This window comes from Meleagris gallopavo, chromosome 4 (assembly GCF_905368555.1).
Source record: "Meleagris gallopavo chromosome 4, MGAL_WU_HG_1.1, whole genome shotgun sequence".
Classification (NCBI taxonomy): domain Eukaryota; kingdom Metazoa; phylum Chordata; class Aves; order Galliformes; family Phasianidae; genus Meleagris; species Meleagris gallopavo.
Window position 1 is genome coordinate 41,520,914 of NC_139407.1, and position 17,957 is coordinate 41,538,870.

General features: G+C 35.5%; 1 protein-coding gene across 4 annotated transcripts in view; it reads right to left on the minus strand.

The window, feature by feature from the left end:
• The window catches only part of FAT1 (FAT atypical cadherin 1), a 103,128-nt gene that overhangs the window by 4,600 nt on the left and 80,571 nt on the right, over positions 1-17,957 (minus strand). For 2 of the 4 annotated variants that reach the window (XM_085223036.1, XM_085223037.1), the window contains exons 14-27: positions 16,294-16,683; positions 14,700-14,914; positions 14,145-14,282; positions 13,153-13,296; positions 11,530-11,727; positions 6,700-7,501; positions 5,740-5,871; positions 5,487-5,650; positions 4,462-4,924; positions 3,811-3,964; positions 3,459-3,569; positions 2,621-3,252; positions 2,233-2,370; positions 279-338 (exon numbers count right to left, since the gene is read on the minus strand). In XM_085223036.1, coding sequence (XP_085079162.1) covers positions 279-338; positions 2,233-2,370; positions 2,621-3,252; positions 3,459-3,569; positions 3,811-3,964; positions 4,462-4,924; positions 5,487-5,650; positions 5,740-5,871; positions 6,700-7,501; positions 11,530-11,727; positions 13,153-13,296; positions 14,145-14,282; positions 14,700-14,914; positions 16,294-16,683 — 3,741 coding nt within the window. The remainder of the gene's footprint in view (positions 1-278; positions 339-2,232; positions 2,371-2,620; positions 3,253-3,458; positions 3,570-3,810; positions 3,965-4,461; positions 4,925-5,486; positions 5,651-5,739; positions 5,872-6,699; positions 7,502-11,529; positions 11,728-13,152; positions 13,297-14,144; positions 14,283-14,699; positions 14,915-16,293; positions 16,684-17,957) is intronic. The other 2 variants (XM_085223039.1, XM_085223038.1) reach the window with 1 other exon arrangement.

The following is a 17,957-nucleotide window of genomic DNA, read 5'->3' on the forward strand; positions in this document are numbered from 1 at the left end:
TTTATTGTGAATGCTGTCAGACAACAGTAAGCACCAATATCTTTTTATGCCAGTCCATTTTTTCCCCCCCAAGAAACCACACTGAAACATGCCTGCAGGGTAAATACAGCATACACATGAAAATATGAATACACATATCGTATAAATATACTCTTTACTAATGCTTATGAGAAAGTATAAGTAAATAATAGTTTATAACTCTCATCTGCTACATTACTAGAAGAAAAACGTGCATTATTCTGCCAAAGCAGTAAATAAATATGAAAACATGTATATACCTTCTTTTTCCACCGAGTCAACAACAGCATTGACAAGGTGTATTACAGTCACTACGGAAGCTTGTAAAAGGTATAAAAGGAGCAAATTAAAACAAACCTATAGTTAGCATCATTTTAAACAGCATACAGGTATACAAAAATACTGTAAAATTGTAGTCCATTACTATTTTAAAAATGAAGATTATTGGTGTAATATATATATATGCACACTATCTAGAAAGCAATTGCATGTAACACACAAAACACATCTCTGAACCTGACTTTTGTTCTTTATGAACATAACAAGGTACTTGTTATAACTATTTTTGAAATTCTGCACAAGCACAGAATTTTTTTTTTTTTTTTTTATTATTGCTTTAATATTTATTCAATATAGTGTTTGTACCATACTTCATCTGGATTGCAATAAGCCCAAGCACCCCACAAATGCTGATGTGGGGTGAATTAAGGAGTAATTAAGGAATAGGCTTTCTACTGCTGTTTTCTTCCCCCTCAACAGAGAGGTAGAATCTTTCACTGCGATGAAAGGATAGTAGGAATGACAAAATCAGGTTGATGTTGCTGATGCAGTTTTTAAGTAACAATCAGAATTGATTAATTAATCTGCTATAGCTTCCTCTCCCAAACACACTTTTGGAAGGGAGAAAGATTTATAGAGTAGGATGAGGTAAGCACATGTAATTTGTTTGCAAGGCTCAGGGATAAGATTTCAAACTAATAAATTCAAAATCTACCAAAAAAGGAGGAAGGAACAATCTCTATGATGCTACAGTTATTTCTCTTTGAATGATGTATTACTGAGTAATCAATACATGAAAAGAAATACCTGTAGGCATGTATGAAATATATGGGATGAAGGGGGGGGGGAGAACATGTACTGCACAAGACTTAATACCACAGGAAAAAGTTGAAAGTTGATATAAAGTTTACTAATAAATGATGAGTACTATAAGCATACCATTTTACTTTCACCAATCATTAACAGATTTCTATTAAAGAACAAACCACTCTAACTTGTTAAGAAGTGGAATGTTCTTTACTCCTAAGCTAAAGAAATTTTAAATTCTTGTTACCATATAGAGACAAAAGCAGGAATTGGAATAGAGTCAGAACACCTGAACTTAGCAAATTAAATTATTAGACAATCATGTCTTCATCCAATCAGTCTAAAATATTTCTGAATATATAGATGCATTCCGATCAAACAGTAAAAGTATCTGTTGTAACAGAAAAGTAATACTTCCAATCAATAATAGTAATAAAATGCTCAAATAAGTACACTGATTATGCTTTGTGGGACTAGGATTGTGATTAAAAGATTTGTATTTTCATTTTCATATTGGCTTTTTTCAGAGCATTAATTTTTTAATTAATTCATTATAATCATGGTGAAAGCCAAGTATACTGCTCTACTGTAATAAAATTCCTTTTTTGTAGCTTCCTTCATTACTAAAGTAATCAAACTTACAAGCAATCCCTTAAACTCTGCTCTCACTCAGAACTGATCTGATCCATATGGGAGCTGAGGTCGCAGCAAGAAAAAGAGAAGGAAACACATGAAACTGTAACACCAGAAAGCTTTACTAAAAGCTGAACGTCAAAACTGAAGTTGTAGTTGCATAGGCAAACGTTGCTTTTGAAATTCACTCTATATAAGATAACTAATCATTAAATTTGAATGTGCTTTTAACACAGTGCTAAATACCTTGTGCTGCATTTACACTGTTAATATTCTAACACTGGCATGAATATATAGGTAATTTTAAGGTAAAGTAATAAATATAGGCAAAAAACACTAAGATTTGAGTATTAAAATAAATACTAATATATATTAAATTGTGTACTTAATATATATTAGATGTATGTAACTCCTATTAATACTAAGAGAGATTTAGATGCAGAGACATTATGAATGAACGTAAGCAGCAGTACAGAATGATTAGAGTTTACATACCATTGTCATCACATGATTCAGACTGGAAGGAGCTAAGAGACTGGACTTCAGACATGCTTTCTCTAGCACTATAAGGATGGGAGCTCTTTTCATCCAGAGGCTTTTTTGAAAGGCAGGGGTCAAGATCTACTACTTTAGCTGGAAGATAAAGTTTCAAGTGAGGCAATTAACAGACTTGATTAAAAGAGTCAATAGAAATTAAAGCTTTCTAGGATCTACACTTTTAAGAAAACTTAGTAGTGTATGAAGGTGGATCAGACTGGAGAACTAGTAAAATCTTAATGCTTTTTCTACCACAGCAGGCACAGACAGGCTTTGAGCTCATAGTAAAACTGTGCCACAAACACACTTTTAACTAAAAGATAACAAAACTAAGAATGTTTCTTACTGTCATAGTCAAAATCCCAGCTGGGCTTCTGTATCGAATCGCTGTCTGAAGGAGAGTTGGAGGGAGGTGGAGGTGGCAGGTTTGGTGCTACACTGCAAACAGCTACAGCTTTCCGGTGGCCATGCACAGAATCTGGGTTAAAAGTACTAAATTCTGGGTGCTCAGGGATTGCAGATCCCTCAAAAGAATTCCTGTCAAGATTGTTCCTGGAGTCACTTGGAATGCTTGGAGTGTACGAAATGGGACGAACAGGAACCTGTGGTGGGATGTCAGAATAGATGTTCTTATTCAATTTTGCATCAAAATAAGGTCGTTGCAAGAAAGCTGTTGTAGCTCCCAGCTGCTTGTCTTCAGGTTCTGGTTGGTGTTTCTTCTTTCTATTCATCACTTTGCGGCAAACAACGAAAATCCCAACTAACAAGAATATTCCAGCAATGAAAACAATAATTCCAATTACTTCAGCTAAACTAATGTTCCAAGAAGTTGAAACATATTTGTTAAGAACAATGTCTGTGCAGTGCTTTCCTCCAAATCCATGGCTGCAATTGCAGTGATATGAGCCATAAGTATTCTCACAAAGGGCACCATTAAGACATGGGTTGTCTGTGCATTCATCAATATCAGTCAGACACCTACCAGAATCAGAGAAGAGAAACAATAGTTAGCTATCATCAGTAATCACTGCCGTAGTCTCCTTGTTCAACAATTCTAAATACGTTTAATATGTAATATCATACACTACCAGGCAACTTGCTGTTCTATCAGCATTCCAGATTTCTATCAACTTGAACTGTTAAACATTGATAAAATTTTCATTTCTGTGGAATGATCTACTCACCTTTCTCCCCGAAAGCCTGCTTCACACTCACAAACAGGTCCATCCAAACTGTCAATGCACTTGCCACTGTTTTTACAAGGATTGTCTTTGCAATATGGACCCAGTTGGCACCTTCAAAAGAGGAAAAAAAACAATAACAACAGAAGAGCCACTGTCTTACTGTAAGTTGTGTGAATAGTATTAGATATAGTGAGATTCAAGGTTGCAATATAGGGGCTGGCATTAACCAACTCCAGTGGGTTTCAAAGTGTGAACTTGAAGTGGAAAAGAGATTTAAAAAAACAGAGAAGGTGTTATATTTATATTCTGTGCTGTAAGAGGTTCATTTGCACAAAATACCATACAGACATACCTTTGGCCTGTGTACTGTCCCCGGCACTGGCAGATGAAATCATCGCTGACTGGGATGCAAGTACCTCCATAAAGGCAGGGATTGGAAGCACATGGGTTGACGCTTACATCACAGTGAGTTCCCATGAATAAAGGAGCGCACTTGCAGTAGTAACCTGAAATCAAATACATTCTTTTTGAATCGTGCACGTAGCTTTACTGGATTCAAGATAAAATCTGCCCTGCCCACCTGCCTGTTCAAAGAGACAGAGAGAGAGGACAGAAATAGAAATATTCTACTGAAAAATGAAGGAAAGTCTAATGGAAATGTTTTATGGCACATGACTGAAGGTTAACTGTTACTTATCTCTCAGAAATCATGCTTGTCATAATATTTTCAGAAATTTTAAAGTTCTAAAGTTGGCCTTCAGAGAACGGACCTCAGTGTTGATTGACACTGAATATTAAATCCTTGCATTGTTTGATGGATTTTGCCTACTTCTTATTCCAAGGAACTCAGTGTCTAGAACACAGGCAGGCACAGCCATACTCCCTGGTTAACAATCAGCCTTCTACAACTCTCTGGAAAAGCTAAAAATATTTCCAAAATTGTTTTGGCCTTCCAAGGCAGATAAGTGGAAAAGCAGTTTTGAAAACTAGCAGAACAGCTTACCTCCATTTGACAGGGCATTACAGATGCCTCCATTCTGACATGGGTTACTTGAACAACCTTCTGTGGTACTAAGTAAGCACCCAGGAGTCACATCGACAGATTCTTCCATGTGTGCATAATTTCGTGGCTTGCTGTTTAAGGGGAGCTCTTGTCCATTAAGAACAATAGAATCCATGCAGCCTCTGAAACCACTGCTAACCTGAGGACTCCTGCCATGTCTTGCACCTTGCTGCCGAATGTGACCACCAAAAAATACATGATTATCTAGGTTTAGTGTCCTAAGTGTACCAGGAGCAGTACCGGATGCAGTATGCACCCTGTCCAGAACAAGTCGTGCATAATTTCCATCTACTTCAAGAGATACTGAATGCCACTGGCCATCATTAATCTGAATGCTCTGAACGGAGACAATGCCAGGTCCACTGCCACAATCAAATTTATATTGCAGCCTTCCATGATGAATCTATAGAAGAAAGACACATCATCAACAAATGGAGCACAGCCAGAGAATCCCTGCAAAAAGTAAAAGTCAAACATATTGACGCCTCTTAAAAGTTTACGTTTGTTCCAGAGACAAGATGATGGTGGTTTCCATAAAGGGTAGTTTACTAGCAATGTATTCTAAACATTCACACTGATTGTGACTCACTTTATATGATTCTTTTAATTAAAATGCATATAGTACTTTTTTTTTTTTTTTTCCTACAGTAAAGAACTCACAGCTTGTCATCAAAAGATTGCAGTGGCTTGTGTTTTAAGTGATTAATATCTCATGTTTTAAAAACTTTTTTCTGTCTGGACTTGAAGAGTATCACAAACAAATAAATTTAAAACTAGTATTTAAAGTAGATCCTTTTCTTTTTTCTCATTTTTTTTTTAACACTGAAGAAAATAGATTCTTTTTACATATTAAAAGATTTTGTAAACGTTGGCCACCAGGATGTATAAAAAACTATGTTGAATGCAACTCTCAGTTTTAACAACTCTGCAGAAATGTCGATATGAATTAAAGAGGAGATATGTACCTCTAAGATACTGTAGTCTGTTCCTCGAGCATACATTACAACTGCATGAGCAGAGTAAGTTCTAAGTCTCATTGTCAACTTCATTTCTTCTTTGTTCTCATTTTCCATGAGACGATATTTCACATAACTGTTCCCACTGAATGTCACGGCAGAGCCCACCGATGCTGAGGGATACAGAAAAATATGACACTTTAACAAAGGACTGGAAAATAGTATGGTTTTATGGAGAAATTTTTTAAAGCAAATTTCTTACCAGGACACTGTTCAGTTTTGCTGTCATGGCAAATACAGGTGTATTTTCCATCCTTTGGATCTCCTAAACATTCAGTACCTTCAGGGCATGGGTTTCCTTCACACACACTACTCACCACAGGGCATTTCCCTTCTGTAAAATGAAATATATTATTTCTCTTCTGTTGGCAGTAATAGTATTTTGTGAAAAAAAAAATATTTATGAACAGGAGCAAACCAAATGATACTCCTCAGTATCAGGCAACAAGGAAGTGAATAATAGTTATGAGACATGATTGACAAATACAGACTAGGCAAATAGTGTGTACAATGGCTGATGTTCATAGTTATCTCAATTCAACTGATAAAATTTGGAAAATCATGCTGTGGTTTAAGGTTTACTCCTACTGTCACACATCATTAAAAAAACCCCACAAGTACATAGATATTAAACATAAGCAGAGGAGAAGAGTATGTATTTGAGACAGAAAAGGAACGGGCTTGAAGTATTTACTTCAGATTTAAGTTCGGCCATCAGTGCTAATCAATGATTTTAAAATTCATTTTCCTAAGAGCCAAAGACAAATTCATCATTTGTTATAAATCTGTATGCTTTTATCTATCTTAATGCATATTAATTTCCTGGTTCAAGCTGTCATTCACAGCTAAGTTTTGAAGCTGTATGAGATCTTTCTCTTAGCAGAAACCCAGATATACTCAAGTACTTTGCAATAACTTATTTCTGTGCATACAAGACTGAATAGTCATTATTCATGCAATCTAGAAGAAGCAACAAAGGACAAAGTCCTTTATAAAATGGATAATGAAGATATAATTATAAAAAAATGACCTCCCATCAGCATATATTGTATAAAGTCTTGTTATCTCATTTTAAGAGAAGAATTACTTCTTATTTTAAATAAAATTCAGTGAATATTGCAGTGCAGGTTACAGGACAGTTTTTTTTTTCTGCTTTCCTTACCTTTACAAAGACAAACTGCTGCTCTGTGATGACGGGGAGTGACAAAACTCAGCCTGGCTGTGCTGTGAGTTGACATGATATTCTCATCCAGTATAACTTTTTCTTCACAAAATTTCAAAGGACAGTCTAGGCCTGCACAAAGCTTATGGAAAACATCAATTATCCGGACACCTAGAATCTCCTCTAGGTCAGGCACAGAAGAATTTATCTTGTGGAGCAAAATTCTCATTGGATGCTGAAAGCTTCCAGATTTTTCAATATTCAAGAGGACATCAAGGTTTGAAGGAGGATCAGAAGGCTGCAAACTAACAATCTGGATGTCGTTTCTCCTCACACCTAAGATGTTTCTTAAAGCTCTCTGGAAATTGCGCCAGTAATCACCAATGAATTCTTCAGGAGCAAGGTTTGCAAAGCGTATTGTAATGCTGTGATTTAGTAAATCTTGTGTGATTTGTTTGATGTGCACAGTAATATCAGCTGCAGTTGTAAATTTTCCATCTGTAACACTGACATTTAGGAGGTATTGTCCAACATCTAACCTTTTATGTGCTATTAGTTTGCCTCCGGTACTGGAAACAGAGAACATGGACTCCATTTTGGGGTCCAGGCTATAAGTCAAAGTATCATAAACATCTTGGTCAGTTGCATGAATTTTTCCAATGACACCACCTGAATATTCTTCGCCAAAGGCTGTAATAAAGATTTCTAGAGGCAGAATTGCTGGAGCATAAATGCTTTCCTCAATAACTCTAATATCAACATATGTCAGAGATGACAACGGTGGCTTTCCATTATCTGTGACCTAGTAGAAGACAAGGGTATAATTAGATTTTTTGCTTTATCTCATCTAATTCTGTTGTAGGTATATGTACATTATGCAGTAGTGCTGTGTTTTTCTACAAACACACACACAAACATACAAAAGTTCTTATGGGTAAATGATTTAAAAAAATTGCAAATTCAGGTTTATGATAAGTTAATTCTGAAAATTTAGAAAACTTATTTTAAATGCACACATACAGACATGTTTCACTTCTTCCAAGATTAAAAGGATACAGTGTTCTTAATACCTCTACGTGCAAGAAAGCCTGCTAGTACTTATAGCAAATGCAGAGGAAATGCACAGTAGCTGATTTCAGACAGCAGATGGTGCTCAAAGCTTTTTTAGTGCAAGCATAGAAACAAATTACAAACACAGAATGACTCATGAACTCTACATTTCTAACAAGTTTCACCACTTATTAGAAGATGGGTCTTGAAGACAATCTAAATGCAGTATGCCAAATGGTACTGCAAAAGAAAAACAATGAATGTAGAAAGTTACAGTTAATTATTCTGTCTTTCATGATTGGTAATCACGGAGAGGAGAAAAAACAATCTGTGATGGTATTTGCTTCAGACAATTATAGTAATTAACAGAATCAGACTAACTCAATTTTAAAGTCTTTTAAACATCACGTCCCCAATCTTTCATCCTTTTTTGACAACAGCATACACGGGTATTAGATGATGAGAAAACAGAAAAAAATGACTATAAGAGTAATAAAGAGTATTCCTTTGGGTTTACTTCTTTCACTTTACATCTCTCAGTTCTTGTTTCCCTTCTAGCTTTTTCCCAGTGCTCTTTCACAGTTACTGAAAATGAGACTAAAGAAAAAAGCAAAGATGACATAGATATGATGTGAAGGAACAGAGAGGATATGCAGGGCTCAGAGAATATAAGATATCCTCCACTGTCCAAAAGATGTTGAAATAATTTTACCATAACTACAGGTGATGGTACACTCTGCAGATCTACGCAGAGGAATTGCTTTTGATTTTTCAAACAAATTTAAGCAAAAGAAAATAACTCCAGAACACAATATGTGTACAAAATTTTTAGAAGGCTAGGTATGTCTCACAGAACTACATATTTCTATCAGTAATTCCAAAAGGCAAAGCTAGAAGCTTGACCTCTAGTTACTCAAGCACAAATAAGGAGAGAGACAGAGAGATGGAGCAAGCTTATGTTGGCAAAGTTTTGTTTTGCCTAGATTTCTGCCTGGAAACAAGACAAGGCAGGCAGTCTATCTGCAGCACGAAAGCCCAAGGGAAAACATGAAAATACTTAAAACAAACAAGCAAGCAAAATTATAACAAATGGACAGCAAGTGGGAAAGAAGACCCCCAGAAGAAACTATCTTTCAATAGTGTAGATCCTTAAAAATCTGCTGTAGTTTTAAACTGAAGACTTCAGAAGTTCAGTACAAAAGAGACTGTATGACTCATAGCTGAACATTTCACACACTAATGCTATGAGACATTTGTTAATGGATAGTCTATTTCCTTTGGAACAAAGGAAAGCAAATCTGAGTGGCATGTACATGTTGGGGAAAAAAAAAGGCTCATGTGAAAGTTTATTAGTGGTGGTGGTTTCTGTGTGTGTGTATGGCAGGGGGAGGATTTCCTGAGTTCAACTAAACCCATAACATAAGAAGAGCCCTGCCTCGGCAATCCATTCAGAAAGAAATAAAAGCTGTGAGTACAGTAAAGGGGGGACAGTGAAGATCAGTTAAAAAACAAAACCAAGCAACAATGGATCATGACAGCTATTAACCTAAGAGGCTCAAGAAGTTTTTTTTTTTTTTTTTTTTTTTCCAATTCTTTTAAGTGAAAAGAGAAATAGTATTTTTCCCAGAAAATCATGTATCTATTTTTATGTGTGTCACTGAAACTGAAGGCTTGTGATATGGAAATGGTAGTTTTAGTCTCAGATTCCTTCATGCTTGTGTGTGGTGACTCACTAAAGAAAAGATAATTGCAGATTATAGCACTATGTCAATTTAACAAAAATGATCATAATAAGTAATGATAAATGGCAACTGAAAGACAGCGATGTATTTCCAGAATCCATGCAAAGAACTTCTAAATCAAAGTATGAGACAGGTATAAAATATTGAGATTGGGCAATACAGAACAACAACAACAAAAATAAATATGTATGACATTAGTGTAGTCTAACACTGAAGTACAAACTCTGAAAAGCGTTTGTTCTAAACGAGTACTTTGCTTTAAGATACTTGTTTAGCTATTGAGTGTGATTAAAATTCTCCCTTTATTCATTCTCTAGAAAAGATGACACTGATCATTTAGCACTGATGCTGTGCTAAAGATAAGACAGCTGAGGTACTGACAGACTGCTTACAGGTATTCTACAGTCTAGGTGGCTTGGAAATGAAAAGAATTGCATGAATCCATCAAGAGTAAAGTGTTTAGAGAAAAATCTTGTATTATACGAATAGCACACACAGGAAAAATACTGCTTAATATTCTCTTCCCTAAACAAAAACATGACTTCGGGAAAACAGTACAGAATTTGGAAAGCATATTATGTAAGTGTGACAAAACCCACCTTTGAATCCTGCTTTGGACCCATGCAACCTAGGAAGGCCAATAGACCCTTCACTTGAAGGCTAATCTGTCTCACCAGATCATTAGCAGATCATTACTGAGAAGCAAATAACTGACAGTGGGATGATTTATGTCCCTGACCTCTTTTTAATCTATATTCTTAAATCCTAAACTAAACTCAAAAGAGCCTTTACCTACGCTGCTTCTTATATTCATGTCTCCTGATACAATGTTTCAGTGACTCAAGAAACAAATCGCAGGTACTTATGGGAATTTTTTTTTTCGTTCCCCAAAGAGGTCAACTTTGTATACACTACCATTATTACCCCATTGCAGACAAAATTCATTACACTCTTGAGCAAACAGTACTGCTGTAAAATTCTACACATTTATTCAGAAATTATGTGCAATATTACATATGAGAATAACAGAGATTTAAAGGTCATATAAACTCATGTAAAAATAAAGGTGAGAACTTTTCTTAACATGTACCTTTGGAAATGAGGTATTCGGAAATTAAGGCCAACTATTTTAGCCTATCAATTTTAAATCCCCTGGTCACAGTTTCTTAATTTATTACTGAACAAAAAAGGACTAGATAAGATTAAAAAAAAAGGTTTATTTTTTTTTCTAATGTTAAGGTGCAAAAACTATTTTAGAGAACTTATCTAACTTATCTATCCTTTACTGTAATTCTGATTGTCGGACATAGCCTCGTCCTTCTGAACAACTGTTGCAAGTGTATGCAGACACCCTAGCCTTCCAGGGTCATTTTTGAATTCTTTGCCACAGCAAAATTCTGAGACCTGCAAGTACAGTGCTGCTTATGGGAATCAGACAGTGAAGTTGAATGCTATGTGAAAGGTCCACTGACTTGGTTTTCCAAATTTAAAAAAAAATAACATGTTTGCAATTGCCCTCAAAAAAAGAATGTAGTTCTATAGAAAAATGTCAGTACTGCCACGCCATGAAAATTTTAAAATCCCTGTTGCCATTGTATCAGTGTATTCTAGCTCACAGCTTCAACCATTAAAGCAATAGCGGGGGCAGGAGTTTGCAGTGAACAGGAGGTGGTTCAAGAGACTTCTCCCCCGCTGGCTTTTCCAGACAGATGCCAGAGTGCAGCAAAATGTGTAAGCTAAAATATGTACCTCATGTGAAAGGCCTTATCAAAAGCACTCACCCTGTCAACATTTCACTGGCACCGAACACTAACAGTTAGTTCACCTCACTATTACATTTCACTACAATTCCACTTAAATCAACAGACTGTCTCTGATGATGCTACTGCAAGGGACATGCCTCAAATAACTGCTTAGCATGTCAAGATTTTGTAACAGAAAGACAAATTATCTTCCAAGTAACAGGAAAAAGTGGTGGTTTGTGTACAAGTGGAGAAAGTTTAATTCTTACAAAGCAGCTAGACGTACTGTATCCTACCTTAACATGTAGTAAATAGTGATCCCTCACTTTGCGATTCAGAGCAGCAGTTGTTGTCAATATTCCTTGATGGTTAACCTGGAAAGTGTTCTCTTCATTTCCACTCAGGATGGTGAAAAGAAAAGGAGGACCATTGTGAGAAGAATCCTTGTCTGTCACCACCAACTGAAGCACACTAAATCCAATAGGCTTATTTTCCTAAAAATGCATTACACAATCACATTAGTTTTGTTGCACTTGGACATATATACTGACATTCATTTTTCACAAAGAGAAAGAAAACCAAATTACTGTCAAATCAGTTAATAACTATCAGTGAAATCAGAATGACAAGACTGTTTAAGAACAAATACTACTCTCTGTGAAGAATGATAAAAACAGTAAAAAAATTCTTAGGTTTTGATTCTTTTCTAAAGCTTTGTCTGAGAGATTTTTGTAGGTAGCTTAACCTTGAAACTAAACATCTAAACTTCTTTGGTTTTAATACTAGCTAAGAACATTGCCAGTTGCCTTTTGTCCATTTTTGTCCATTCCCAGTGTATCAGGAGATGCAGACCATCATTCTTGGGCAACTCCACTAGCTTCTTCTCTGCATCCCTCATACTGGGATCAGTTAATATGAATGAACAATAAAACACAGTCTTCCTTTTTAGCTGAGTGAGGGAAACATTACCAACATTAATTATGTTGACTTCAAAAGAGATTTTAACTGGGCAAAGCAAAATACCTTTGATAGCACACTAATTCAAGACATCTTACTTGTATACTCTAAACGTTGGGTAGAAATAAATTACATTACCCTCTTTTGGAAAGGGGCCTTTACAAATCATGTCCTGAACAGAAGTGGTTGTTAGGTAGGCACAGATTACCAGATATTATTGTCCGATGTTCACTTACTGCACAAGGCCAGGGACCAGCAACAGCGAAAGGACCCAAGGGATTGAGCTGATTTATGTTATCAGTACAAAAGATCGCAATAATTATTGCTTCTTTCCCTTCCATTCATTCTCTACTGAATTTGGGAAGGCAAGAAGTACGGAAGGTGTCTCTGCTATCTTTGCTTTAGTTGAGAGTTCTCTGAATCAGGCAAATATTTGATAGCCATTGAGAACCTGCCCCACTACAAAGAATTGGTATGTAGCATTGTGAAATACTACTCCTATTTTAATTGCCTCTGATCCCAGAGGAGGCCAATACGAATAAACTCAAACTATGGCTCACAGTGCAGAACTCCTGCTTCACAGTAACAGGTACCTAAAGTAACTCAAAGATCAAAACGAAACAGCAAAATTATTGTGTATTCTAACCTAGTTGTATGATGTTAAGAGCACTGTAAATATGAATTCAAATTCAATGTATTATATATACACATACACAAAGTAAAAAAACACAATCTACTTGCAAAGTAAGTTTCTAAATAGACTGCACATTATGGACTTTGTAACTCTTAACACTTATTCAAGTATACAGTCTCATTACAGACCTTAACTAGAAAATGACAGTATAGAAAATAAAATTGAAACATTGGGTTTATCATATCTCGCAAAATTTTTTCAAGTCACAGATTAACATTCAAATAATATTATCGATTTGATTACTAGAGCATGTATGCATCTAGTTTACCTGGATGATAATGCTGTAGTTTCCTTTTGAGAATACTGGGGGATTGTCATTTACATCAGAAACATCAATGTTAACTGTAGTAGTGTTACGTCTAGGTGGGTTTCCATTATCTGAAGCTTGAACTGTCAAGGTATATCCTGAAATCTATTTAAAAATTAAAAACAAAACCAAAACCACACATTTACTAAAGAACAAAGAAAGAATAATAAGCTCATTTTTTCTTTTAAGAAATATTTTAGCATAAACCTCCAGTAAAGCTTGCCTTTTTAGCTTTAATCATTTTTCTCTCCCCACAGATGTCCCCCCAACCCTGTCCCAAAAGGTACTGACAAATATAGATACGATTACATTGTCATAGCTGTACAAGGGCTACTCCAAAAGTAATAACTCCTATTTTACAACCTTGTCACATGACTTCAGAAGTGGATGTTGGTGGTACGGCAGTAGATGTTGAACCTTCCCAACAATATTCCCTTACATTTTGTTGCCATGCAACAGAAATCAAAATGCACATGAAGCAAAGGTGTGTAACTGAATTCCTCCATATGGAAAAAAATGGCACCCACTGACATTCATCAGTGCTTGCTGAACATTGAAGAGATCAAATGGTGGATGTGAGCACAGTAAGGCAGTAGGTGGTGCATTTCACCAGTGGTAACAGGGACAGTGGGTCACCTCTGCTGGTGCAAATTTTTATGAGTACAGAACAGAGGCCTTTATTCGCAACTGGCAAACGCGTAGCTAGTAGTGATCATGTTGAAAAATAGTGTTTTGTTGCTGAGACTTTCCTCTAACAAACAGTGTTATTGTGCTCTTCGTATCTGCTATAGTTTCCATAAAAGTAAATAGGAGGCATTACTTTTGGAGTGACATACATATTAATTTTGGAATATTTAAAATGGTAGTTTAGAAATATAATCCCAAAACTGTAGCCATAAAAAATAAATACCTATAATAAACTCAACTGCTAAAAAAAGTATAGAAAAACTTACCTTTTCTCGGTCCAAAAGTTTAGTCACTTTTATTTCACCCCTTGAAGGGTCAATTGTAAAAGGATTTCCCTGATTGCCATCTGTAATTGTGTAGTGAATGTGGTTGTTTGAAGGTCCATCGGCATCATCTGCCATAACCTAAGGGAAATTACAGTCTCATTTAAAACAAGTCTATATAGACTCTATCACCATTCACACAAACTCATTCCGTAAATGAATATGGCTGTTTTTATCTAATATATCACAATATTACACAGTTCTTAGGAGAAATATCCTAACATTAAGAACATACAATACCATTTAATTTATGGAAAAAATTCAGAAAATTAGTCCTGTTTTCACAAGGAGAACGAAACATATCATAGAAAATCATCTACTTTCCCATAGCATTTCAAGTCTCTGGCTCCAAACTTTTTAAAAATTAATTTCATTTCACTCAGTGGCAAACATCTTTATTAATTTATGACCATCTTCCAATCATTAATTATTCCTTTCAGACTGAAAGCATGACTGTTATAACAGAGTATTTCAAGGGAAAAAAGTGAAAATACATACTGTAATGACTGATTGTTCAAGCATAGCATCCTCACTGATTACTGCAGTGTAAGTGTCTTGGCTAAACACTGGAGTGTTGTCATTGATATCTGTTACATTAATATTCACTGTTACAACATCACTTAATGAAGGTGTGCCTCCATCTGTGGCTTCTACTGTCAAGTAATACTCATGAGAGCTTTCATAGTCCAAGCTGTCAATGATAAAAATGGCTCCTATTGGAGGAAATAAATACACAGAAATTCACTGTTACTGTAGTACTATATATTGCAACTTCTAATAAACATTCAACTTCTTCAGGGTTCGATTTGTCACTGTAAAGCTGGAGCTACGCAGTGAAATGATCAGATTACATACAGAAGGTCAGTGTCACTACCATTAAAGATTTCTACTTTAAAATCACCTGGCTGGGATTTTATAATTATAAAAAGTAGCATAATGAAGAAATTTAGAAAAATTATTTTTAACTTTTTAAATTGAGATTAACTGAAAATACAAAAATACCTTTAGCCTGACTTTCCTTGCACTAACATTTATTTCAGACGTGGAGAGGACAACACAGAAAAAGTAGGAGTAGTGTCTGGCCATGACTTATTATCAATAGAAATATCTCACTTAAAGTGCAAATTCTTAACCAGATAGTTAAAATAGCTCAGTCACTAACATACGCATTAATTTGCTGCTATAAGAGTGTTTCTCTGGAATTTTCTTACTCATTTCAAATCTGTGAAGAAGTTAAACTGGCAAATTACAGTACAGTACTGTGCAGGTGCTGGAAAAAGTAGTAGGAAGAATTGTAATGTCAGTTATGCTGATATATTAACTATTATTGACTTTCAGGTAGGGATCTTACTTAAAAACAAAAACAAACAAAAAAGAAACTCAGCAGAAGTGAATTCTAAGAAAATAACTATATAAGAAAACAAAGCTATAATTGAGGTTTACGAGAACTTTTAACAAATTATTGCCATTAATAGGTTAAATTTTTCCAAAGAAGCTAAGTGTTTCCATTAGAAGCAGAGACTAGTTTCAGAGACTAAATCTGATTAACAAGTGAGCCTGAAATCTCCATCATCATGCTAGATAAATACTTGAATAGAATACTACTATCTTTCTTTAATGACACATCAAGCTTCTCTGGAATGATTGTCTTCATGGGCCAATATCTACTTTTCCCTGCCAATTTCATTTCTGATCTTTCTTTCACCAAGTCTGGATGCTTGTCTTGATTACATGGCTTCTGCGAAAAAAAATGTTAGGCTTCTGTCATTACAGAACCACGTCTTCCCCTCTGGGTAAGAAACATTCCAGCTAGAAAACCTTTCCTTTTGCCAACTATATGAATATAACTGAAATAAATAATAAATAGGAGTGAAAAATAAATTCTGTTCTCGTCGAGTAAGCACCTTGTCAAAATGGGTGAGCAAACAGTAGCACCGCCTTTACAGCGAGGATGATGCACATAGATTATGCAGTGTACTTGCCTGCATTACTGCAGAACATAGTATGGCATTATTCTTGTTTAGACTAACATATCATTTCAGGATAAGATAAGACTGAATAAGCATTACTGCAAGATCAGTTACATTCTTACCTGTTGCTGAATCAATACTGAATTTTCCATGTTCATTCCCACTGACTATTGAGTACGTGATTTCAGCATTGGCTTCAATGTCCCTGCTTGCAGCATGGATCTGGAGAACTTCAGTCCCAACCACTGTGTCTTCTGATACACTTGCACTGTACTCCCTATACTCAAATACAGGTGGATTATCATTTATATCCAAAACAGAAACTATAAGACTACTTGTGGAAGACAGCCTTCGAGGTAAACCTTCATCTGTAGCCTTCAAAGTCAGTGTGTACACAGCTTGCAACTCCCGATCCAAAGACTTCTCCAACCGGATGATTCCAGAGAATTCATCAATAGAGAACTGGCCCTCTGCAGAGTTCACCAGTGAATAATGGATTTTACGGTTCATCCCTGTATTTTGAAAACAGTTGCAGAGCATGAAGCAGCAGACAAAATACACCAACAAAATAACAGATCTGACAGCTATAAGAATAAAATGTGCATGTTAAATACTATCATTCATGCTACAGTAAATTTCAGCAAAAATTAATGGCTCCTGTCAAGGGCAGAATGATTTCCAAAAATATGTAATTAATTAAAAAAGTTAAGCTGGCCCTTCACTGCACCAATTTTCTGCCAGATAAGAAAACATGAAGCATGGTTCTGCTTCAGTCACAGTACTAGCTAATATGAAACGATTTGTAATACAAATCTAATTATAACTTTAGAACAACAACATCTGCTTAGCAGGCTTAAAAAATAACATGGGAGGATATGGAAGAGTTTGGCTGTATCAAATAACTAGATGCAGTTCCAGTGAGTTCATTTAAGAACCATAACCCAAAATTGACAGGAATATAACTTCCGGCAACGTTTTTGTAAAGGAGAGCAATCAAAAAACTTGGCTTCTGAGCCAAGTATTTTGCTCCTGTGTCTCAAAGATGAGGAAAATGTGAAAACACCTATTACCTTCCAGTTGAGCAACCTAACTTTATTATAACACAAAGAAAGTTTGTTGTTTCAAAAGAGTAAGGCATCTATTATTTCATTAATAATATTGTGATATATGGAAATCATAAAGACATGCCTTTTTATTCTTCCTTACAATAACAAAGCCTGAGAATGTACTCTTTCTAATGTCATTTTCAGTTTGTGTTCACTTAAATACTTCTAACTAAATAGTAAGAGAAGAGACAGCAAAATCTTAATAGGGTGACATATGCTTTGGAATCAAATGGAATAGTTCATTTGGAACGGGCCTTCTAAGTTCATCTAGTCCATAAATAAATCTATAATTGACCAGTGTTCTCTTTGCAGCATGATCATTTATGTCTGGCCTGAGGAATGCACATTCAAGATCTTTTGAATACATATTTACACAAACATACAGGGCTTACACACTTACACCAGGAGTAAAAGAGTATAACCAATCATAACAACTTATCACACTACAAATATCCTATGTTTTGTCTTTCTTCCCTCTTCTTTTTTTGTGGGGAGAGACAAAAGAGATTTTTTCCAAGCTACTCAAAGCACAAAAGTCAGGAGATACATAATTCAGCAGATCTAAATATATCTTTCAGGAATCCATTCCTGAGAGCAATTTTACACCTGTCAGTTCCCCTGAAAGACTTAACACCTTTCAGAATTAAATTTAATATTAATACATTAAATATATTAATTAT